Source organism: Schistocerca gregaria, chromosome 8 (genome assembly GCF_023897955.1).
Source record: "Schistocerca gregaria isolate iqSchGreg1 chromosome 8, iqSchGreg1.2, whole genome shotgun sequence".
Classification (NCBI taxonomy): Eukaryota; Metazoa; Arthropoda; class Insecta; order Orthoptera; family Acrididae; genus Schistocerca; species Schistocerca gregaria.
In genome coordinates this window covers 306,485,660-306,498,361 of record NC_064927.1, presented here as the reverse complement: position 1 = coordinate 306,498,361, position 12,702 = coordinate 306,485,660, and the positions used below count along the sequence as shown (strand labels likewise).

Genomic DNA, 12,702 nt, shown 5'->3' with positions numbered 1-12,702 from the left:
ATAGCTATGTTCTTTCAAAAAGAATGTCATACTCAGTATTTCCATGTACAGGACTCTGCTTACACACCAACACCCGTTTAAAAATGACGTGAATAACAGCCAACAACTATAAACGAAATATTTATTTTTACAATTTTTTGTGGTGGTTTAAAATACACCCACCTCCTCTCGGTAGTACACGTTGATGAACGTACGCTGTGTTGCTATGTGTGCTAAAAGATATTTTCTATTTCTGCGCCCTACTTACACATCAGAACCTATCTAGAAAATATGTTGCTAATGCAAATCTGCTAGAATTAACAAATTATTTTCCATTGACTTTTTATTGCATTAACAAAAGTACCGCCCTAATCTCCGTGGTAATACACGTTACTGAAAATGATTGGTATTGCAACGGTGAATGGTTAAAACTATCAGATCCTTTCTTTGTCTGTCCTGGCTAATAGGCGTACTTGAAGCTATTTTAACACCAGACAGCTAGCAAACTTACCGAAGATTCCACTGCCAGATGATCCAGATCCACCACCAGACGATCCCGATCCACTGTCAGAAGGTCCGCGTCCACCAGATGATGATTGTCCTTGAGAGAAGATGCTGAGTGGATTCTGGAAAATGCCAAGACAATAGTACCATGTGCTTTGGAGAATACTCATATCACGGTCAATTAAGGAAAACATTGCAAAAACACCAAGATCTGTCACTGATATTTCGCAGATGTAAATGGAATTATGCTTTTATTATTTTCGTATATAATACGTGCGTCAAACAGCTATTATCACAGAAATATTTAAAAAACGATTGCTATACAGTTTCTTTAACAATGAATTGGATGAAATTTGTATTGAATAGTGATGCCTAATTTGTTAAATCCCGGTGTACATTATATGCAAAAACGAATTTCTCGACGATGTTTGACAGTGCTGAAAGGATTTTTTCCGTGAGAGTATTTTACGTTGACTTTTTGCTACGGATAAGACGTTATCCGACGGTTTCACTCCAGGAAGGAAAATGCTGTACGAAACGTCGGTGCTCGAGCTCCAACAGGCAATGAGGGCTACGATATAATTTGTGAAGAGTGTCATTTGGTCTGACAAAGTTTCTCTGCATTTGTTACTCAGATCGATGCATAGTTATCAGTAGCTGAAAAACGTTGCCAGTCCAGTCAGTAATCCAGATGCAGGGGGCTGCTTTTGACGCCTGCCACTCTACGAACACCCATAACAGAGTTTTTTTATGTGTAACGAGACAGCCTGAAAATGACAGTCCTAGCCTACAGAGTGTGACCTTACGAGATTTATACATCAATACGTTCATCCCTTTTGTTACTCATAAACTGAGTGAATGCATGCTATTAAATAATTTATAATAGTATGGGATAGTAATTAGGTCTGCCACAAGACTATTCAACAAAAGGAAATGTATAATAAACACATCGATAAGAGAATTAACACATTTCGTTCCCACTTCAGCGTTTAGTTCAGTTTGTCCATTAGCATTAGCTATGTCAGTAGCGCAATGTTATAGCGCACTCACCAGGAGCTTTACAAATTCGATATAAACAGCGTAAGGACATTCATTCGAAACGCAAATTAATTGGAACGATATATTTGCAAAATAGATCTGATATTGGCAGTTGCAGTACTTAGTGATGCGTTAGTAAAATGTGATGAAACAATAAGTTGGCAAGATCTTCTAAGAACTCGATTCACTGGCAAATGACACATAACCCACAGTTTCAGTTCTGCCATAAGAGTATAAAATCATTCACTTTTCAGGTACTGATAAATCATGCTAACAGTTTTGTTATACATTTTCTACATGTAATCTCTAACTTCTCATTACTCCCAAATACGAAGTTCAAATACTTATGCATGTACTTTATCAGTTTTAAGGAATGAAGTTTCATGTCATTGCCTGTGAACTCATATACAGCGATTCGAATAGTTACTTAATGAGAAAAAATGTACATAATGTTCCACTGCCATGTAGTGGTACTCACAATGACCAACTGAGCTCAGTAATATCAATTAAACTGAAAACGCTGCACAACTCAAGATATGGTCACAACGGAGACGGAGGTGAGCAAACTGACTACCAGCGGAAGTAAAGGAAAGCAACCTATGACAATCTTAAATTTTTCCAACCGTAACGGTTCTTCCATGAGTTTTTCGGATTGCACCTGAATGATGTATCCATCCAGCCATAATGTTTCGGTTGCCAACTAGGCAGTTTTAATCCATAAATGGCTGATGCCTAAACCAGAAACTGCGGTGAATGCGCATTAGCTATATTACCGTGACCACCCTACGTAGATTTCAGTACCGTCTGTCATTATCGCTCCATCGATGAAGTGATCCATCACGAGGAAAACTCTTAGATATGTAGGTCAACATGTCATGGAAGCTTTCCGTTACATTTTCGTAACACATCGAGTTCATCTCTTCTGCACATGTAACCAGTATGTTACAATTATATTTTTATAACATCTGTAGCTAGTAAGTTACATCTTCATTTTGGTAATATGTCTGTTACATTCAATTCAGATTAATCAATACTAATTTTAGATCTTTTCTGTGTTTACAACATATAAGCTACAATTACAGTAAATTATATGATATCTTGTAGCCTCCAGTATTATAAAACATTTATGCAAATTTGTGAAACATTGTTTTAGACAAAATTAGGTTCACAGTCCGAAAAATGAGCCATAAATGCATTAGGAAGGTAGCTACTAATCCGCTGCTCTATTAGCTAAATCAAAATTAAAGGACAATATCGTATGTAAGGAAAAGTTGGCGGCTATTATGAAGAAATCTGACGCAAAAAAATTTAAAATGTGTAACACAGACATGGACAGCTTACAGTACCACATGACTACGTCAAATATGTACTTTATTAAATGTGATGTGTACAGGTGGTTTTACACTTTGTATTATCCCGCTTATGACATATGTGACAACCCATCCATCAATAGGAAGAAAATGATTTAAATTAAAAATAAATTATTTTTAGGCGTGGGGAGGGGGGGGGGGGGGGGGGGAGCAACATTACAGAACTGCTAGGACTGGAAGCAGAAATATACAGCCACAAAAAAAAAACCCATAACGAGTGAAACATTCACCAATCACCTAAACACTGATGATTACAGAGAATATGTATTACATGATGTTGATGAATCGGCTCTTAGGAATTTAATCCAGTCCAATATACAAACAATTACCAGTAAAAAGCTATGTAAAGTGTAACTGTCGCAAAAGATGATAGTCACTCCGTGTTCTATGATGACGTGAGCGCTATAATATGAATTGATTTTCGAGAAGACATGGCTTGTCAATAGGTGTTTGGGCAACAAGCTGTGATTTACAATTGATTTATCAGTAAAACACTAATTTCCATATTCCTTTACCTTTTTTCAAATATATCGTAATTGCTCCGTGGAACTCTTCCGATGAAGTCAAACTTAGTAACATATTGGTTGTGGATGTAAATAAAATTGTAAGCTACTGGTTGTGAATCTAATGTACTAAAACTGTAACGTATGTGTTGAAGACGCAGACAATAATTAAACTAAAGCTGTAGCGTACATCTGAAATTGTAACTTACAGATTGTAGATTAGGAAAGTGTCATAAAGAATTGTCACTCAGTCAGAGACAGTATATGGTGTGATATAGCACTTGAGCTAAGTGGGCAGTGTCTTGAAAGAAGGATATACGTTGAATATGAAAAAGGGCAATGGAATGTACTCAAATTAAATTATGCTAAGCTGCCGGAATAGATTTATGAAATGAGGCTCTACGGGTGGTAAAGTAGCTATGATGGCCAAAGTAGTGAGGATATGGACTGGCAATGGCATGAAAAACGTTTCTAAACAAGAGAAATTCGTAACATCGAATACATGGTTAACTTTTAGGAAGTCTTCTCTGGAGATATTTGCTTGACGGGTAGCCTTGTATGGAAGTGAAAAGTGGACGAGGAAAACAGTTCAAATAAGAAGAGAACAGAAGCTTTTGCAATATGTGTCTAATGAAGAATACGGAGGTACTGAAGAGAACTGTGGAGATAAAAAATTGTTGTACTGCTTCACTGAAACAAGGGATCGGATGATGGTACACATTCTGAGATATCAGATATCGTCGTTTTAGTATTGGAGAGAAGTGTGGGAGGCAAAAACTGCACAGAGAGGCTTAGAGATGAATACAGTTAAGTTCGTTAAAATGGATGTAGGTTGCAGTACTTATACATAGATGAAGAGGCGTGCCCAACCAGGCTACCTTTGAGAACTGCTTCAAACCGTTCATCTGACAGACGGACACAACAACAACAACAAAAACCAACGTCATTTTGAACCTAGCAATTACCTGTCAAAGATGTGAGGTTTTGTCAAAAAGAAACGTTTTTCGGATTCCGCGTTGAACTGTAGGTAGCCTTTTACGAGTTGGATAACTAGCAAGAGAGACAGAAGCTCAAAGACTTGCTCCAGGACATTCAGCCACGCTACATTGTTAATACCGGAATGTAACGTTCCGTGCACCTGGAAAAACCGTGACTTATAGATACCAAAAATATCGATGGTGTGGAGGACTGCTTCTATAATTTCTAAATTTTTACCATATGTTTTTCTCGGGGAAATCCTAATTTTTTTCGATTTAATTATCTGTTACCGAGATTCAGGGGTTAAAATTTATCGACATTATGAAGAAAACCACAAAAACTGGTTTTAGTCCTTTTTTTCACTGTTGAGCGCAAATATCTTGATAACTATTCACATGAATGGCTCAAAAATTAATTGCACACCTTTGAGACATTGATCTAGAAACGCAGTTTTACCGATTTCGAAAATCTTGGTCCGTTATCAAGCTACATTTTTGGGTACCAGAAGGACCAATTGTAGGGATGGACACTTTTATAATTTCAGTTCATTGTGTATTGCAGAAAGTTTTGGCACAACTTCTTAAAATAATGCTTTCGGGAAACTTCGATACTTTAATCGATAACATCATTCGTTACAGAGATCCAGAGGTCGTAAGTTACCATACTTATGCACGCAAAATATGCAAATAATATGCCGTATGAGTCGTAAACGAAGTTCTGACTGACTTATTGAACATAGGGCACGGCTTCTGTTGTTATCATAAGGGTTTTGAGATCACCAGTCTATGTTTTTTGTCTTTATTTTTCGCCAATAAAACTTCATGACGCGTTGTTTCTACATAATGGACACTTCACTCCTACACAGTCTATTTTCTGAAATGGAGTAGCAAAGAGACAGCGGCAGTGAAATAGGGAGAGAGCAGACATTGCTAGTGAAGTAAAAAAGAGAGTGGAGACAGTGGTGGTGGGGGAGAGAAACTGGCAGTGAAAGAGCAAGAGAGTGGGCCGAAATTGTAGCAGTGGGAGCAAAAGAGAGTGGAGACAGTGGAAAGGTAAAAGACGGGCTTGATGTGAACACCCCTCCCCCACGAATGGCAACCTACTATCCTCTATAATCCTGGATAGGGTTACAAACTCCGAATAAACCACCACAAGAGGACATTTAAGTAGAGGATAGAGGAGGAAATGATTAGTGTTTAATGTCCCGTCGACAACTGGATGATTAGAAGCGGAGCAGATGCTCTGATTTGAGAAGGATGAGGAAGAAAAACGGCGGTGTCCTTTCAAAGGAGCTACCCCAATATATGTCAGAAGCGATTCAGGGAAATAGCGGAAAGCCTAAGTCAGGATGGCCGGACGCGGGTTTGAATCGTCGTCCTCCCGAATGCTAAGCGCTGCGCCACCTCGCTCGGTCTATGTGGAGAGCACCCGACGTGGTGGTTGAAGAGGAAGCAGACTGTAAGCGAGAAAGAAAGAAATAGTGGCAATGATTGGGAAAAAGAATCGGGCAAAGATCGTGGCAATAGAACAGAGAGGCAGAGAAAATGGCAAAGAAGGAGGCACTGGTAAGGAAGAGGGAAAGACAGGGATGAAGGCAGTGATAGAGGCAAACAAGAGAAAGTGCCAATGGGAGGAAATGGAGACAGTGGGAAAGAGATATGTATAGATAGCATCATTGAGCGGGAGATGCTGAGTATGAAGACTTCGCTACAGAGAGACTGAGTAAAAGGATTTAGAACACTGTGTTCAAAGAGCTTCATTATTTTCACAGGCCAATTCTTATTCGAGAGAGGCGTAAGAAGTATTGAGGCACCTGACCTCTCTGTCTATTAAAGAGGTGCATATTCGCAACTTTTGTGCTCTAACAGGAGAATTTTTCATCTGGTAGATATATACATACATTCTCCTATGTAAGTTGATGATTAAAAATTTCAGTCATCGTCCACTATCTATACATAAACGGTAATCTGGGGAACTAGTGCAGGATTGTGATAAGGTTTTCAATAAAAATGCTTCTATTTACAAGGATGGTTCGTGTATATACCGCACCGCCGTCGTGCGAACGGCTGCGGAGGCGCTGCACCTCTGATGCACTGTTATCAGGCTCTGGTCGGGCGATATGCCGGCAAGTGGCGTTCAGTGCTTAAATTGTTTAATTTATATTAGAGTAATGATATTCAGTTACAGAACGTTGTTCTAGGAATTACTTTATCATTTTTCTGTTCAGGGCGACAGAAACAATACTTCCGCTGAACTAAGCAAGTCGTACGGCCGCAGATGTGTAGAGTTAATCATGCAGCTGGTGCGGATCGCTATTTTTACGTGAGAATAGGCTGTTACATGTTAGGAACCAACGATGTCGCTTTTTAATTTACGTCATTAGCATCCTCATTCAGTTAAAAAAGCTTAATTCATTAAAATAACCCTGGTGATGTACTTATGAGTTACTTGCTATACAACCAGATACTTCCCTGGCGCATGCATTACATTGACACATGGGTCAGATGACGGTCAGATATTACTTCCTTTTACGATGGTAGTTAGGGAAATCAGTATCAAATTACTTCGTTAGAAGTGGCAGGAATTCTTACCGGGACGCCGAAAGCTGAAAAAGAGAAAGAAACAGGGTTATTTGACAATATATAACACATTTGGCAGTACATTCTGTATAAGCTCAAGAATTTGCATCAGGTTTAATGAACTGTTGGTAATATTTTCACAACACAATCTTCTACTGAACATTTCTCTTCCTCTAATGTCATTCAAAAGTTTAGACAATGAAAAACACTAGTTGCTGTGAAAGTTGCTGGATGTTATCAAAACCCAAACAGATTTTGGAAATGTGACACAAGTCTCTATTTATTTGTAATCACAGTGTAGTAGAGAATTTAATACATCTGTACATCTGCTTAATGCGGTGATGAGAGGAAATGGTTAAGTTGTGCAAGTATTGTTTGCATTTCTAACTTATTGGATGGTTTGGAAACGCCTTTGTCATACAATTGCAATACACATTGAACCACAGGTTTTAAAACTTTCTTTAGTTCCCCGTCACCAGCGCAGGTCTCACTGAGTAGTGCTGCAAACATGCTTTCGCAATATGAAGAATCCTTGTAACATTACACATTCTTGTTGCTCCTATCAGACTACACAATATCGCGATATCATACAATTTCACATCAAAGAGATCAGTTGTTGACTCATGAAACTTTTTTTTACAAGCAGATAAGCAAACGCCGCCAAAAATTCTCACTTAATCATTTCATTCCAACGAATGCATCAAGGGTGATACGTCACATCGGTTTTAATCCGATTTTTTCAACTCAGTGAAACAATTTGCAGAAAGATTACTGCATTATGCAGTATGAGGTTTGAAACGATTGTCGTCTACCTACTTTATACAGATAATGGAACGGAAAACATGAACGCTCTAACTCTTTCCCACTTCATGCAATACCCGTCGACAAAGACCAATTTTATAGCGAAATCTTCATACAACTACAAAGTATGTGATTCGTTTTATATTAGGAAGGTCAATAACGTTTCATGTACAGCCTTGAAATCGTGTAATACGGAATTACGGTTCACACACTGGACTGCTCTTTGGGACAGCCGCCAACGAGAGAGGTTGTTCAGTGGCTAGCGCATAGGACTCCCATGGAGGAGGACGGCGTTTCAAATTCCGCCCGCCCGTCGACACGTAGCTTTTCTGTGGTTTTCCTAACTCGTTTAAGGTAAATGCTCGAGTGGTTCCTTTGAAAAGAACACCGTCGATAGATTGTTTAACCTTCCCTAACCTGAGTTTGTGCTACTTCTCTAATGACGTTGTCATTGACGAGACGTTAAACCCTAGTCTTCCTTCCTTCCTTTTCTGGTTAGCGGGGCTCAGTTCCTCTTCCAGCCATTCACATTTATGCTTTCTGTGGCCTTTAGCTTCCACATATTACTTAAATCGAATATCAGTTTGGTTCCTGTGGAACAGAGAAGTTCAATACCCATTCTCATTGATGACCGTTTTGAGGCTGTAATAAACACTATATCTCTGACGTTAAGACACCAGATACCTGCTCATCTTCCTAAGGCTTGCGAAATTGGACGAATGTTTTGGCTGTTTCCAACAATTGTACTTGAGTTACTTTGAATAACGAGTGCCTGGTCACTTGTATTGTATTGTATTGTATATTAACCGGGGACCTAGAAACGACGGAGAGGATCCGTCCCCGCCGCAACCGCAGTGGTCCACAACACCACGACGACTACCACAATCCACTTCACCCCTCCCCCACCCCACACCGAACCCAGGGTTACTGTGCGCTTCGGCCCCCGTGGACCCCCCCAGGGAACGTCTCACTCGAGACGAGTATAGCCCCTATGTTTGCGTGGTAGAGTAGTGGTGGTGTACGCGTACGTGGAGAACTTGTTTGCGCAGCAATCGACGACTTAGTATAACTGAGACGGAATAAGGGGAACCAGCCCGCATTCGCCGAGGCAGATGGAAAACCGCCTAAAATCCATCCACAGACTGGCCGGTTCACCGAACCTCGACACAAATCCTTTGGGCGGATTCGTGCCGGGGGCTTGGTCAGTTACTGCACGTGGCAAATAGTGACATAGGCTCTTTTGAGGTGGAGACTTTAAATCCTTACTCGTACTTCTTGTGCGTTAGCATTATCATTAGCTCCAGTGAAATTGGATTTGGTACTCAGCACACTGAGTTAGCAGATGAAACTTACAGCAGTTGCTTTCTCTGCGTTATGTCCTTCTAACAAGGCGTCTATTACCCGTGTCTAAGCGAATGGAAAGCTGCCGCCGCATTCTGATGCATCAAGCTGTAGAGACGTTGAGCTGACGTGACGGAAAACCCCGACCTGGCACTGGAGTAGGGATAGTTGTCACATGTGCAGCCACGACACGGTTACCTGGCATGGAATATAGTCAATACAGCAGAGTGGTGGAGCCAGACTGTCGCAGCGATGTTCTCGATAACATCATTTCCAAGGCTGGTACAGTGCCACTTACAGGACTTATGTGATCAGGAATTATGACTTGTCAGAACAGGATGGGCCGAGTGACCGTATGAACCACCGGTCTATGCAGAAATTGTCAGCTGTACGGCCGCCTCCGAGAGAAACTCAAAGACATGTCGTTTTGAAGTAGCTCACCAAACTGCTCCTACTCGACGCCACATCTGTGACCTATGGAACTACAGGCCGTGTCAGAGCCTTATGAAGCTGGTACCTAAACTAGTGCCTTCCGCTGGGGGCACTATCTGGTAGCCGACTTGGACCAACCACTAGGACCCCATCCGACAGCCAGTGTTTCGCACATGGACCTCCATCGTTACTGAGCCACTGCCTGTCAAGTGTGCTCTCTCGCTCCTCCTGCATGCTTGCATCTACGGCTTGCTGCCTCTGCATCCTAAGCTAGGAGTCCCTGGTTTGCACCTCCGCTTGGGTGCATCTTTCACTCATATGGGCATCTGCGATACACGGCTTGTCTTTCTTACTGCAGAACCTTTTGCCGCTGTGTGCTGGTTTCCTGGGCAGGCCTGATATGGCGCAACACACGCCAGGATGCTGACGGCTTGTTTTCGTGACCACTGCTGCTCGCCTGATAACTTCGTAAGTCACCCACGTCCTGAGACTGCTAACCGTGGTATGTAGTCTTTCCCTATTTAATAGCGTCCGGACCACACTCATTTAGCCGTCTTCCGTCTTAAAAGTGGAGTGTCACTTACGATGATACGAATTAACGACAACACAGCACTCAGTCCCCAAGCGGAAAAAATATGCTGCCTGGCCGAGAATCGGATAGGGGACCTTTGACCTACGAGTCAGCCGCACTGATTGCACAGAGACAGAAACGGAATTGAGTTAAATACACTCATCGTAACTATAGTTTTCCCAATGTTTCTATGACTTCGCAATGCCCATCCAATTCGCATACGTATCTGCTACTCGCGAACCACACTGATTGACCCCCACAACCTCTAACAGAATACATAAAAATTCAGGCCTAACTCCACCACACAAATATATCACGTGCAAATACACTCAAGCGCCAAAGAAACTGATATAGGCATGCGTATTCAAATACAAAGATATGTAAACTGGCAGAATACGACGCTGCGGTCGGCAATGCCTATATAAGACAACAAGTACCCGTCATAGTAGTCAGATCGGTAACTGCTGCTACAATGGCAGGTTATCAAGATTTAAGTGAGTTTGAACGTGGTGTTATAGTCGGCGCACGAGCTACGGTATCTTCGAGGATCGATAAAGTAGCGATTTTCCAGTACGACCATTGCACTAGTGTACAGTGAATATCAGGAAACCAGTGAAGCATCAAATTTCTGATATCTCTGTGGACGGAAAAAGATCCTGCAAGAACGAGAGCAACGACGAGTGAAGAGGATCCTTCAATGTAATAGAAGAGCAACCCTTCCGCAAATTGCTTGCAGTTTCCATGTTGGGCCATCAACAAGCGTCAGCGTGCGAACTATTCAACGAAACATCATCGATATGGAATTTCGGAGCCGAAGACCCACTGGTGTACCCTTGATAACTGAGCAACACAGAGCTTTATGAGTCGCCTGGGCCAATCATAACCGACATTGGACTGTTGACGACTCTAAACATGTTGCCTCATCGTTCGAGTCTCGTTTCAAATTGTATGGAGCAGATGGACGTGTACGGGCTACGAGACAGCCTCACTAATCCATGGACGCTGCATGTCAGCGGGGGCTGTTCAGGTTGGTGGAGTCTCTGTAATGGTGTGGGGAGTATGCAGTTGGAGTGATATGGGAACAATGATACGTATAAATTCGACTCTGACAGGTGATTCGTGATGACTGGGTGTTGTGTGATGTCCTTAAGTAGTTCTACGTTCTAGGGGACTGATGACCATAGACGTTAAGTCCCATAGTGCTCAGAGCCATTTGAACCATTTGAACAGGTGACACTTACATAAACATCCTGATGATCACCTGCATCCATTCACGTCCATTGTGCATTCCGATGGACCTGGGCAATTCCAGCAGGACAATGCGACACCCCACACGTCCAGAAATGCTACAGTGTCTCTAGGAACACTCTCATGCTTTTGAACACTTCTAGTAGCCATCAGAATCGCCAGATATGAACATTACTGAACGTATCTGGGATGCCTTGACACATGCTGTTCAGATGAGATCTCCACCTCCTCGTAGTATGACGCGTTTATGGACAGCCGTGCCGGATTCATGGTGTCAGTTCCCTCAAGCACTGTTTCAGGAATTGTATTGTATTGTATGAAACTGGGGACCTAGAAACGACGGAGAGGCTTCGTCCCCGCGGTCGCCCTCAGTGGTACACAACCCAACAACAGTTTACAGCAGTTAGCTTCCCCCACCACCGCCCCACACCGAACCCACGGTTATTGTGCGGTTCGGTCCCCAGTGGACCTCCCTGGGAACGTCTCACACCAGACCAGTGTAGCCCCAATGGTTGCGTGGTAGAGTAATTGTGGTGTACGCGTACGTAGAGAAAGTGTTTGCGCAGCAATCGCCGGCGTATTTTAACTGATGCTGAAAGAGGGAAACCAGCCCACATTCGCCGAGGCAGATGGAAAACCTCCTTAAAAACCATCTACAGACTGGATGTCATACTGGACCTCGACGCTAATCCGACCGGCAGATTCGTAACGGGAGCCGGCACACCTTTCCGCCCGGAAAGCAGTGAATCAGACTTCTCGAATACCCAGGCGGGACTCCAGACATTAGCCGAGTCGATGCCACGTTGTGCAGCGGTGCTTTTGTGTGTCCGTGGGGACCCTACACGATAGTAGGCAGGTATACCAGTTTCTTTGGCTATTCATTGTATATGTGATGTAGCGAAACTATGATGCCGAGGAAAGTCTTCAATAGTCACGATCAAAGTAATAACTCTACGTTTTATTAACGATTTCGTGCTCCATCTCCAAGAATATGTTTGGCTACAGGACGGCACATTTCTTTCTAATCAGTAACTATATTACCATCCGAATCTCTACGTACATTCTGTAGTTCAAATTATGTAAATTACATTCATTCAAGCTCTACTACTCAACTACATAACTACTATTATGCTAATCTAAACAGCAACTCAACTTACGAAGTGACGATGACCCCGATCCTCCGGTGATGCTGTTCATCATCTGCAAGGGTGAAGAGAAATTATTCATTAGATCATAACTTTAAAAACTTGTTTGTGGGTACTAAGAATTTGTTACTGCTGTATGAAACAAAGTCCGGTTCCGTTCTAGCAAGAATATTTGCCTTTATATCATTATAAAGAAATGTAATTTCATGAGGA

The 12,702-nt window shown here is 42.0% G+C and overlaps 1 protein-coding gene across 2 annotated transcripts in view; it reads right to left on the bottom strand.

Annotated features, from left to right (window-relative positions):
- Positions 1-12,562, bottom strand: part of LOC126284235 (secreted protein C-like) — a 403,567-nt gene extending 391,005 nt beyond the window's left edge. Inside the window, exons 1-2 of one of the 2 annotated variants that reach the window (XM_049983015.1) lie at positions 12,502-12,562; positions 6,964-6,977 (exon numbers count right to left, since the gene is read on the bottom strand). In XM_049983015.1, the coding sequence (XP_049838972.1) occupies positions 6,964-6,977; positions 12,502-12,544 (57 nt within the window). In that variant the 5' untranslated portion in view covers positions 12,545-12,562. The remainder of the gene's footprint in view (positions 1-6,963; positions 6,978-12,501) is intronic. The other variant, XM_049983014.1, reaches the window with a different exon arrangement.
- Between the last annotated feature and the right edge of the window lie 140 nt (positions 12,563-12,702).